The 12,500-nt window shown below is 45.0% G+C and overlaps 1 protein-coding gene across 1 annotated transcript in view; it reads left to right on the top strand.

Annotated features, from left to right (window-relative positions):
- The window catches only part of LOC308081115 (nesprin-1-like), a gene marked incomplete at both ends in the record, with an annotated part of 28,468 nt that overhangs the window by 14,389 nt on the left and 1,579 nt on the right, over positions 1-12,500 (top strand). Inside the window, 20 exons of the mRNA XM_080457509.1 lie at positions 1-7; positions 224-355; positions 695-891; positions 1,066-1,198; positions 2,192-2,374; positions 2,563-2,712; positions 2,889-3,065; positions 3,437-3,592; positions 3,681-3,836; positions 4,382-4,552; positions 4,846-4,979; positions 5,116-5,320; positions 6,563-6,745; positions 7,244-7,390; positions 7,926-8,080; positions 8,520-8,667; positions 8,915-9,009; positions 9,742-9,976; positions 10,484-10,678; positions 12,179-12,304. The exon at positions 1-7 is cut by the window's left edge and continues 167 nt beyond it. Of these exons, the coding sequence (XP_080313635.1) occupies positions 1-7; positions 224-355; positions 695-891; positions 1,066-1,198; positions 2,192-2,374; positions 2,563-2,712; positions 2,889-3,065; positions 3,437-3,592; positions 3,681-3,836; positions 4,382-4,552; positions 4,846-4,979; positions 5,116-5,320; positions 6,563-6,745; positions 7,244-7,390; positions 7,926-8,080; positions 8,520-8,667; positions 8,915-9,009; positions 9,742-9,976; positions 10,484-10,678; positions 12,179-12,304 (3,085 nt within the window). The remainder of the gene's footprint in view (positions 8-223; positions 356-694; positions 892-1,065; positions 1,199-2,191; positions 2,375-2,562; positions 2,713-2,888; positions 3,066-3,436; positions 3,593-3,680; positions 3,837-4,381; positions 4,553-4,845; positions 4,980-5,115; positions 5,321-6,562; positions 6,746-7,243; positions 7,391-7,925; positions 8,081-8,519; positions 8,668-8,914; positions 9,010-9,741; positions 9,977-10,483; positions 10,679-12,178; positions 12,305-12,500) is intronic.

The following is a 12,500-nucleotide window of genomic DNA, read 5'->3' as shown; positions in this document are numbered from 1 at the left end:
TCTGGAGGTAGGCGGGAGTGTTTAAATGCTGGGATGGACAGAGGGCACAAACGTGTGTTGTTAAATCTTGAGTTTATAACCTCAAAGGGCAGAGTTGGTTGTTGCTTGCTGGATTATAGATGAAGCATCACACTCATGGATAACATAATGGATATCATAATGACATGAGTGAAGCAGTGTCCAGTTAATGACCCCAGTCATTCCCCTTCCCTCTGGCTTCCAGTCGTGGAGCAGGCTGATGGAGGACTACCAGGCTTTGTGTAGGCAGTTGGAGGCTGTGGAGTGCTGCATCCCTACTGTAGGCCTGGTGGAGGAGACGGAGGAGCGACTCAATGACAGGATGCACCTCTACCAGGTACTATACTCGCACGTACTGTAATATATTGGATGTAATCACACGTGCACTCATGCGCACATTCATGAATGAATGCATAGTATACAAATAAGTAAGCCGATGCAGTGGATTACACAAATGGTGAAATGTTTTGAACTTATATTTCTTTTAAAACACCTCAGCATCGGTTCTTCCTCAACTGCTCTCAGCTTTTACTTATTTTATACATGGTGTTTGAAAATGTGATTGTTTTTCATAATGGGGACATAGCCCTTGATAGCTATAATGTTGCATGTTTATTATAATATATAAATTCAATTCACAAATGTATTCTGTCATTCCTGCCTTCCATCTCCCCAGCGTCTGAAGGCCAGCCTGACGGAGCATCAGCCCCAGCTGTACCAGGTGCTGGAGGAAGGGAAGAGGCTGCTGCTGTCGGTGTGCTGTTCAGACCTGGAGAACCAGCTCACCCAGCTCGGAGAGCACTGGCTATCCTCCACCACCAAGGTCAACAAGGAGCTGCACCGCCTGGACTCCACCCTCAAACACTGGACCAGGTCAGTCACACGGGCCAGGGATGAAGGACGTGTGGCCGCTAGTCTCACTTTTTGTCTGTCTGTTTATGTCCCCTCAGTCTGAATGTCAGTCAGTGGCACTTTTAAATCCTTTGTTTCAGTCACAGTACTTTTCTGTCTGTCAAAGCCTAATTGTTTTCCTGTTCTCAACCGCAGGTACCAGAGGGAGTCAGCAGAGCTAAGCCAGTGGTTACGGTCGGCTCTGGACCGGCTCGAGTTCTGGACTACCCAGTCTGTGACGGTACCCCAGGAACTGGAGACCGTCAGAGACCACCTCTACGCCTTCCTGGTCAGTTATTAGCTAGCATGTACAGAATATCATTTTCCCCCTGTCATATATCATCAGATTAGAATTTGAATACATCAATTAAATTATTGTCTCCGCCAGGCCGAAAGGCATGGCGAGAGAGTATGTTTTACTCCATCCGTCCGTCCGTCCGTCCGTGTGTGTGTCCGTGTGTCCTGTCCGTGTGTTAGCAGCTAATCTCTGGCACCGTTGGCCCGGTCGCTGCGAAACTGTGCACACACACTCCCTGGATGCCAATTCAGAACCTCTGCCTCAAATCTTTCACATGGGCCTGTTATAGCGCCACCTGGAGGCCGATTTGTGCAAACCCAATTTTTTTACATTACTCCTTTATCCAAACGTCATGCAAATCGGTACACAGTTTCTCTATAGTCATGTGATCAACACGGATCTGTCCGATTTCCCATATTCCATCCTCATTGGCTAAGGTTCGCTTCCAAAATTTGCAGGATTGGTCCGTTTTGAACAAAATGCCTCAAATCATGAACGCAGCTTGCGATTTCCGTGAAATTTCACAAACACATTCCCACTAGGCCAAGGAAGAAATGCCACCCTTTTTCACATTGGCCTGTTATAGCGCCACCAGCAGGTCTAATTTAGCAAAACACATTTTTGGAACAAAATGCCTCAAATCATGAATGCAGTGTCCGATTGCCGTGAACGACCTAAGAATAAATGGCACCCTTTTCACATTAGCCTATTATAGCGCCACCAGGAGGCCACAATAACGTACCTGACCTGGCGGAGACCTGTGCTCCGAGGAGCACTTTTTCTAGTTTTATTATAGTATCTTCAAAGTCGTGCAACGTGTCTCTCGACTAGAATGATGACACATCACTCACTTTGTTGCAGCATAAATCATATATAAGCATCTCACTTTGCTAAAGCGTCATAACACAAAACACTAAAGTATCTCAACATAGGCTGCCACACAAATAAACCAACATGTGTATCTTCTTGTTGTTTCTCTGACAGGAGTTTTCCAAGGAGGTGGACGCCAAGTCTTCCCTGCGCTCTTCGGTTCTCAGCACAGGCAACCAGCTTATGCGGCTCAAAAGAGTGGATACAGCTGGTCTGAGGTCAGCCCTGGCCCAGGTGGACACACAGTGGGCAGAGCTGCTCACTCGCATCCCTGTGGTGCAGGAGAAACTACACCAGGTCTGGGAACAGCGCCTGGCTCATGACTTGGCTTTTTATTTGGATGGGGGGGTATTCTTTGCAGACTGAATAACTAATATACACTTAATATTGATTCAAAGCACTTAAATAGAGTGTTACCATCCCATAGTTTATGGGGTATATTTGACTGTTCTCATGTTGACTCCTCTTTTCCTCTCCTCCCTCAGTTGCAGATGGAGAAGCTAGCGTCGCGTCATGCCATCACAGAGCTGATGAGCTGGATCTCTCTCATGGAGAACATCATAGAAGAAGACCAGAACAAGATCATGGGAGCAGTAGGCTCCGAGGCGGTCCGAGACTTCCTACAGAAGTATAAGGTACATACAAAAGAGTCTGTTCTCCTAAGCAACACACTGTAGCTTCCAGGAGTTCCAGCTACTTTCTGGACAACCCTTAAAGCCCAAATGACCTCCAACTCTTCATCATACAGTCCCTTAATGTTTTCTTTTCAATCCCTCATCTGACTCACATCAAATTGTCTGCGTTCCCCCAGGGCTTCCGTATTGACCTAACCTGCAAGCAGTTGACTGTGGACTTTGTCAACCAGTCGGTGCTGCAGATCAGCAGTCAGGATGTGGAGGGGAAACGTAGCTCAAAGACGGACTTCGCAGAGAAGCTGGGAGCGATGAACAGGCGGTGGCAGATACTGCAAGGACTCATCACTGAAAAGGTAATGGTCTTGAGTTAGCGTCCATCATCTTGGAGAAATCCAAGTCAGATACACACATTGATGTAATATTTATCTTGTTTTCTTTTTCTTTTTCTTTTTTTTTATGGATTATGTGATCTGTCTTTTATGCATGGGTGACCAACACAGTTTTTCCATGTGGGGATTTAAGAAGTTTATCTTAAATCCGCCATGTGATCTGGTTGAATTGCAGATTTGGGAAAATAAAAAAGTTCAGGTCAATTGGTACTTAAATCCCTAATGTTGTTTGAACTCAGAGAGTGTCAGTTTTTACACTCTCTGAGTAAAACTAACAGGATTTGTGTGCTTAATGTGTGGTGAATCTTTGTGGTTTTGTTTTGTGATTTATGCAGATTCAACTTTTAGAAAGACTACAAGAAGGTTGGTTGGAGCATGAGAACGGAGTCCAGGCCCTGAAAGCCTGGCTCAGCCTGCAGGAGGAGAAACTGAAGAAAAGACATAGGATAGAGGATGTGGCATCTGTGCAGAATGCACTCAAAGACTGTCAGGTAGTGAAGCACAGCATCACCATCGATGCGTGTCATACACTTTATATACATAACTTGCTCTGATATAACTTCTACTGACTTTTGACAGGAGTTAGAGGAGCTGGTGAAGGAGAAGGAGAAGGATCTAGAGAAAGCCGAGGAACGTGGAAGTAAGCTCATCCAGGACAAGAAAGGAGAGGCCTGCTCTGTCGTCAGACAGACCCTCAAAGGACTGAACCAGGCCTGGGCCAACCTGGATCACATGGTGAGCTTCTAGAATTCTAAAAATGAACTGTAACACACTCAATGTATTCCATGCACAATACACAATTGGCATGGTGTAAAAGATTACCATGAATCACAAAACGTTTTTAAAAACTTTAAGACATGCTGCTTCTCTTATTAAATATCTTATGACATAGAATATCATTGAAAGTATGAAGGACGTGTTTTTCTTAGACCAGTATTAAAAAGTATACGGAAATCATAAAAGAAGAATTAATTGGAAATGTACATATTCCATATGGAGCATTTTCAGAATCGCAATACTTAAAGATTTGCAATACGTCATTTTGAATTGGCACCTAAGAATCTATATAATATTGCATCAGAATTGACCGAAATACACAAGGTTTGATCGTTTACATGCAATTCATATTTTTACAGTACATCGGTCATTGATGATGCTGATCTCATTGCAACAAGATGAAATAATCATAAATAATAATAATAATATAGCACATTTTACATTACTTATAGGTATGTACGTTGATATATTTTGTCTACCTGTCTCCCTTTCCTCCCCTTCAGATCAGTCAGATGAAGGTGAGTCTGCGGTCGGTGTTGGAACAGTGGACCTTGTACCGGCGAGCGGCCGAGGAAATCAACGGTTACCTGATGGAGGGGAGGTACTCTGTGTCCCGACTGCACCTCCTCAACGGGTCTCTGGAAGCTGTCCAGCAGCAGGTGGAGAGCCTGGAGGTGAGGAGCACAGGAGTTACTCTCTCTTCTGCATACAGTATGGGGAAATGGCACACCAGTAAAACTCACTGTAATTGTTGTTATCCTTTCACTCATTGTTAGTAGCTGCATCGTTTTCTTCTCAGACTTGCTGGTAGTCAGTGCTATGCACATGCCCCATTTATGCGATGCACATATTTTTGGTTGTAAATAATGAATTATCTCTCATGTCAAGATGCCAACATAGAAAGGTGTTATAAATGTATAACGGTATGACGGCTAACCTGAGAATGCGCATACTTTATGTGGATCAGAACCTGCAGGAAGAAATGGATAAACAGGAGAGCAGTCTGAAGAAGTTTGGCTCCGTAACGCACCAGCTGCTCACCGAGTGCCATCCTTCAGTGGCAGAAACACTCAACAGCGCCCTCCAGGATGTCAACGTCAGGTAGGCACAACAGGACAAAAATGCCATCTGTTTGTTAGTTGTAGTAAATGTAAAAAAAAACATGTTTTATATGACTCAATCACTGAACAGTTTTCCAACCATCTTGTCCCCCTCCTCCTCACCTGTGCTGTCTCAGATGGAATGAACTACTGGAGCAGATCTCAGAGCAGCTCAGGAGCAGTAAGACTGTGCTGGGGCTGTGGCAGCGCTACAGAGCGCTGCACAGCCAGTGTGTGACGGCAGTCCTGAAGCAGGACGAGTGGGCCGACCGCCTGCTCAAGAGCGCCACCAACAGGGACATCACGGAAGAGGAAAGCTACACCTGGATAAAAGACTGCGACGTGAGTACAGTCTCAGGCAATGGAGAAGTGGAGTTGAATGGCTAAGTCATAGAGGTGTTTCATTGTTTAGTACTACAACAGTGTTTTTTTTTCCCTATACACTTGTAAAAGGCCACTTGCTTGCTAAAGTTATTTTCACACCCCAACAAGCAAGTGGCCTTGTAAAAGGCCACTTGCTTGCTAAAGTTATTTCTTTACTTTCTTAACTTTTTAGTGACCAAATCTGCAGTTAGTCTATTAAATGGGACCAGAATTTTATCTCTGTATTTGTTACAGTAGTGTACAGTAGTAGCAGTTAAGAAACCAAGGAATTTCTTGAAAAATGCATCGCCTCTCTCTCTCATGTGGTCTCTAAGGACATTTGAATACGCTCGGAAACAGCTTGTCAACCCATTTTAAGGATTCTTACAAAGCCTTTATCCCCTCTGCAAATTGCATACTGTCAACTTGGGCTGCTTGAATGCAAATCAAGCTGAACGTAACAAAAGGCTCTTCAGAATGAGACGCCTTAAAGGGACCAGTTTATACCCCAGTTGCAGTGGGCAATGAGGGTAGCCTAGAGACTAGAGACTATACACTTGTAGTCTTGTACTGTCCCTTTGTCCCTCGTTGATAGACCCCAATATGCTTGCACAGCATTTTGAACCAGCGTGAAGATAAATTAAAGTAGGGTTAAGGATAATTCCTTTAACAGGTCCGTTCATGAAAGTCCTTGCGGTCTTGTTTCCAATGAGGGCCTGTGAGCAATTAGGGGTTAAGAGTCTTGCTCAGGGACATATTTCATTTCATCGACACATTGGCTGGCCTGGCCTGGAATCGTACCTGGGGCAACCAGGGCCTCTGGCTCCCTAGGCGGGCTCACTAACCACTCAGCTATGGCCGCCCCCCAGTGTGCCGGTAGATGACCGGATAGTGCGTCCATGTAATCGTAACCTCCCCAGTTCCATTCCATGTGTTGCATGTCCTTCATGCCCCTATCCTATCCTATCCTATCCACTTTTCTACAACAGTATATTATCCAATCCACTTTTCTACTATCCTATACATTTTTGCGCGATGTTACCTTTTCTACTATAACATAGTATCCAGTTTTCTTCTATCCTATCTAAATTGATTGATTGATTCTGCATGGAACTATCAGAAAGATACATACAGTAATCCGACAAATACGTAAGGCTGTATTTGAACAGCAGTTTTCCATTGTAAACCTATTTGATAATCTGCTGATTGTGCTGATTGCAGGAGTGTCTTGGAGGCCAGGCATCAGCGCAGCAGTCCCTGCAGCGGTTGCAGGCGCTGGGAGAACAGCTGAAGAGCCAGGTCGACGCCTCCTCTATGGCCGCCCTCCAGTCAGACCACCTGTCACTCACACATCGCCTAGTAGCGCTGGAGCACGCCCTGCACAGGCAGCGGGAAGTACTGCAGGTAGGCATGGGATGGCATACTGTAGGTACACAGAGTGGCTTTCACACACCAACATCCACACACGCACAAACACGTACAGATGCACAAACTCGCACCGTTCCAAGATGAGCCAGACTGATATATCGGTTCGGCCAGTATATCAGCGGTACTTTTTTTTTCTCAGAAATTTCAGAAATAGCAGATCTACAAGCTCACAATGTATTGCACTGCTATGTGTATGTGTGTCGTGAGCTTGTAGTTCAGCTATTTTAAAAATTGGAAATGAATTAGAATTGATCTAGCTTTTAATTATAATAATAATAATTATTATTATTATATATTTTTTAATCATAAAATATCGGTTAAATCATTGCTGGTCTAGGACTCTCCAAAATTGGGATCAGCATCAGACCCAAAGATTTGCCATAATTTGAGCTCTAGTTCCAAGATCTCAAATAACAAAGATTGTGATGTGATTGTCTTATTATAATTTAGTATTTTTTCCTTTGTTTTGTCTAGTCTGGAACTCAGGACTGTGAGGGATTCACAGAGCAGTTGTATAAACTGCGCCGTTATGCAGAGGAGGCAGAGGAGGCGTTGAAGGAGTCTGACTCTGTCGGCTCACCAGAGCTCATCAATGTTCAGAACCGCATGGAGAAACTCAAGGTACGTTAGCTGCTGTCTTGACCCGTGTCCCACAGTTCTCTCTGTGTGTTTGACTTTTCATTTTCTTTCAATTAAAGAACACTTAAACCACTTAAACCCTATACATGTATATTTCATTGACTGGGGTCCCCCAGGAGTCTATCCTTTTCCCCACTACACCAACTCTCGTTGCAGTAAATAGCCGATCTACAAGTTCACACTGCGTTGCACCATTGTAGATCTGCTATTTTGTTTGCCTATTTTCATCGAGTGTTTGTCTATCATGAAATGCCCAGAATAGGGACGCTATTCATGTGGTTAATGCTCATTTAGCTCGATTTTCAAGAGAATGAAAGTTTCTAAATGTGTCTATAAACATGCAGAACGGCTGTGTAAATCCGATGCAGGAGTTCACTTTCGTAATTTTACCTCCCACACAACAGTGGCCTTTCTTTAGAACGTCCTAATCCATTTGAAATGTGTGTCACAACTGCGGTCTTTGTTTAGAATGTACAGTACTAATCCACATTGAAATGTGTGACACGGTGTTTGTCAGGTTCACCTGTTGAAGCTGAGCAGTCTGTCCCCGGACTTGGAGCGGCTCAATGAGCTGGCGTACAGACTGCCTCTCAGCGACAGAGACATTAAGAGCCTGCAGGGTCTCAACAGGTCCTGGGCCGCACATTCTGCTCACCTCACAGAGAGGTTCAGGTACATGAACTCCTCGTACTCTGCTGTGTGCTGTGGTACCATACCGAATAAGTACGTGGCTAAAATGAGTTTAGGTTGTATTTCAAATAATGAAAGTCACGTTTTATATGAAATGTCAAGTGCATAACTTACAACCGAAACGATACTTCACAAATGAAGTGAGTTTTGGTGGGATTATGATCCGTTGTGTGCCTGACTGTATATGTTAAAGACTTATTTTCAACTTTGTTATAGAATAACTACATGTAGCTCTTCTACTGTATACAGTATGTTCTATCAGTGGAGAACCACATGCACTAATATAGATAATCTTAGCCCAATTAACAATGTCAGGAAATGGTAAACGTATTTACAGGCAGTCTGACCAGATAGCTGGAGCTTGTTTAACACTCACATTGTTTTATGTTCCTACGTGTTATCTCCATCTGTCCATCTCCAGTAAGCTGCAGGCGGTGCTGCTCCAACAGCAGAGCTTCCTGCAGAAGTGCGAGGCCTGGATGGACTTCCTGTCCCAGACAGAGCAGAAGCTGGCTGCCGAGATCTCTGGCAACTATCACAGTCTTCTAGAACAACAGAGAGACCACGAGGTAGGGGTCTGTGCATGTGTGCGTGTGTGCGTGTGTTTGTGTGTGTGTGTGTGTGTGTGCGCGCGTACTTATCTATGTTTTCGTCAGTGTTTTTGAGTGTGTATGTGAGTGCTGTGATGAAATGTAGAAGGTGGTTTGGTCAAAGTTTGGTGTGTGTGTGTGTGTGTGAGAGGATGCATGCATATTTGTATGTACTGTATGTATATATATTTGTCGATAGAGCATCCATGAATCTGTGTGTGTGCAGTTGTTCCAGGCAGAGATGTTCAGCAGGCAGCAGATTCTTTACTCCATCATCAGCGATGGACACCACATGCTGGACCAGGGACAAGTGGACGACAGGTATGAACGCTCACACTGCTGCTCTCACAGTAGTAGAATATGTCTCAGTATTGACTTTTTGTTTTTGTGGCATTCCTAAGCCAATAACTTGATTCCCGTCTCCTACCGGCTAATATATCCGGTAGGAGACACAACCGGATACACACCCGGTCACCAAATTATTAGCCTCGGAAACCCAGGCTTTTTTTTTTGTTACAAAAGAAAAAAAGCCTGGGGGAGCCATGCAGGAACGATGGTCTTGGACCTTGTTATCTCCTAACCAATCAGAGTGCAGAGGGGCGTCGCTCTAAATTTGGTGACGTCAGCGTGCTCCGTGCACAGGCCGAGGGGGGGAGGGGAGGGGAGGCGGGGACATAGATTGGTGAAGCAATAGGAAGCCACGCACAAATCCGGGCGGCTGTGTTTGGGTCCGCCCTTCAAGACCATGGATTGAGCTCGTAGCCTCAGGCTACCAAATTATTGGCTTAGGAATGCCACAAAAACAAAAATAAAGCCATGAATTCAAGGCTTCATGGGGTGTGCAATTGATAGAAAATATATCATTTTTTGGGTGAACTCCTCCTTTAACAAAATACATTGAGACATTGAGAGTGTGATTGTCTTAATCTGATTCGTTGTTTCAGTGTTTATACTGTTACTTCCCAAACTCTTTTTCGATTGTTGGTATAGCGATAGATGAATGAATGAATGAATCTCCAAACCTGACTTTACTGCCATATTTCTCATTGCCAGAGACGACTTCAGCCTGAAGCTGGCCTTGCTGAGCAACCAGTGGCAGTGCGTGGTGAGGAGGGCTCAGCAGCGCAGGGGCATCATCGACAGCCTGGTCCGCCAGTGGCAGAAATACAAGGAGATGGCAGACAAGCTGCGGCGCTGGCTGCAGGAAGTGACGCGTGACCCGGACGTGCATCAGCCGGGAGAGCCGGTGGCCCTACAGCAGGCCAGGACCATGTTGGATCAGATACAGGTACAGATAAAGACTCCATCTCTCCACAGGGCAGCGTTGTGAAGGCCCTCTCTCTTGATGATGTCATACTCCCACACATTTATCTCAAACAAACTCTCCTCTGATAACAGTTTTTCTCACATTCCGAATGGGGTTCAGGTGTGTGCGGCAGGGATGTGCAGTTGGGCACCACTGTGCTATTTTCATTCACCAGGAATCAGCTACATTACTAATCCGACTTTGCTTCATAACCAATGATTTGCTTACAATGGTTACTTTTTTTAAGTCATTTGTAAGAGACTTTAAACCCATTAACACATTATACGTTTCACAATCGCTAAAATCCTACCATAAAGAGCGCTCCTCTCTAGTAAATTTCAACCCCTACGTGGCCGCCGTTGAAATACCTTACCAAAATGCTAATCCACTCCCCTGCTACACAAACCCTCATCCCATTCCCAACCTTAGACTCCTTTAGGTAAGCTGTTTCCCCTGCTATGCCCCAACTCCTTGTCTCTTCTCATCCAGCTGAGGGAGCGCGTGCTCCAGAGGCAACAGGGAGGCTACATCCTGGCGGTGGAGGCCGGCCGGAGCCTGCTGTTGACAGCCGACGCCAGGGCAGAGTCTGCGCTGCAGACAGAGCTGATGGACATGCAAGAGAGGTGGAGACATGCACACCACCGCCTGGACCAGCAGAGGAGAGAGCTACACGGCCTGCTTAAGGTTAGCTGCTAAAGCAAGTTAAAACGACTGAAATAAGTAATCAAGGAGCTTTACGTGGGAAAAAAAGAAATAAAGAATCTATCCTCGATAGATGGTATTATATTCATCCACTTTGTACATAGTTATGGAACTAGATCCACTTTGCAGTTCCACATGCAGTGGAACTACCTGTGTGCTTTGGTATGCTATTGGTTTACATTTACAAGAAGGTATCAATCATCAGGCCATGCATGCATTCCCATGGACATTTTTGGAACCTCGTCTGATCAGAAACTAATAGTCTGCAGCACATCACAGTGTGTGGCTGTCTGCACTGTGATGTGCTGCAGCACTATAAAAGTTATGTGAAGGGAGCTAAAGGGCATCTGCCAATGTGAACCCTAATGAGCCCTCCTTGTTCCGCATATAGGACTGTAAAACCAAGTTATCATATGAATTATGAATGGTTGGAGTGGAGAAAGATGGAGTGCGCGATAAGTGCACACTCTTCACTCACATGCTCAGATGAGAGTGTGTGTTTGTGTATATTTTTGTATGTGTGTCTGTTTGTGTGCCCGTGACAGTTTTGGTGACTGGCATACACATAGTACATTAGTGTGCAGATTACAAGCTGCAGGCACTGTGCAGCGAAGCATAACGACAAGGGCACAGTGAGGTGGACTGTGAAGGCTGAGAGTCATTTTGAAAAGCACTGTGTGACGCAGTTTAAAATTATCACCCATGGCTTAACGATTTTTTAGGAGAGAGGATCTCTTTCTTTCCCTCTGTCCACTCGCTCTTCTCTCTTGCTCCATCTTTCTATTTTTTTGCTTTCTTTTTTCCCTTTATCTTCCTGTCCTCCTTACTTAGTTCTTAGACTGCTGACTATATATTCTGTTCCTGCACTGGGCATCCTTTTACTGTTGTTTCAGGTATGCTACGCTACGGTATGCTGCATTGCTGCGGTATGCTGCATTTTTTTCACTGAAAAATACCTCGCTTTGCCTTGAATTGTACTTCTTATGCTACACTCTCAAAATAGCTGTAATCTATGACCTCTCTCTGGAGCTGAAAGCTCTGTTGTTGAGGTTGCCTTAATTCTCTTCTTTGGCTGGTGGATTTGTGCTGTGTCACTGTGTCTCATGCTGTTGCTAAGGAGGTTTAAAGCCTTATAGTACTGTAGGTTGCGCGCGGGACCGCGGGTGTCACACGCTGAAAATAGCAGATCCACAATCTCCCAGTGTGGAACGCATTTTTGATTTGAGACACAGGCGTCCAGATAAGTATAAATCAGGCTTAGGGAATAGAGTTGTGGCTCAGCAGCCTGGATTATTCTACTGTTGTCCTAGCTTCTCTTCACATGTACTGTAGCGTGTGCATACTGTACAGTATGTATTGTGCATGTTTGTGTGCGTATGTGTGCAGTTGTGTATTTTGAAGCTTGCTGTTGCTGGAACTGCAGCAGATAATTTATAATTTATTTAATTGTGTGTGTGTGTGTGTGTGTGTGTGTGTCTCTAGGATTGGGAGCGCTGTGAGAAGGGCATCGATGCATCATTAGAGAAGCTGAGGGCCTTTAAGAAGAAGCTGTCTGCACCGCTGCCTGACCATCATGAAGAACTGCACTCTGAGCAAGTCCGCTGCAAGGTGAGAAGAGAATGCCATGGCCTTTTCATACTCACGTTCACGCTCACTCTCACACGCACGCACGCACGCACGCACACACACACACACACACACGCACGCACGCACGCACGCACGCACGCACGCACGCACGCACGCACAAGCGAGCGCGCAAACACAAACAAACTCAATTATCCTTTCATCTGACTCACTGACTCTG

This window comes from Gymnoscopelus braueri (genome assembly GCF_963280865.1).
Source record: "Gymnoscopelus braueri genome assembly, contig: SCAFFOLD_485, whole genome shotgun sequence".
NCBI lineage: Eukaryota > Metazoa > Chordata > Actinopteri > Myctophiformes > Myctophidae > Gymnoscopelus > Gymnoscopelus braueri.
Note: the sequence above shows the minus strand (reverse complement) of the source record. Positions and strands in the feature narration are given on the sequence as shown.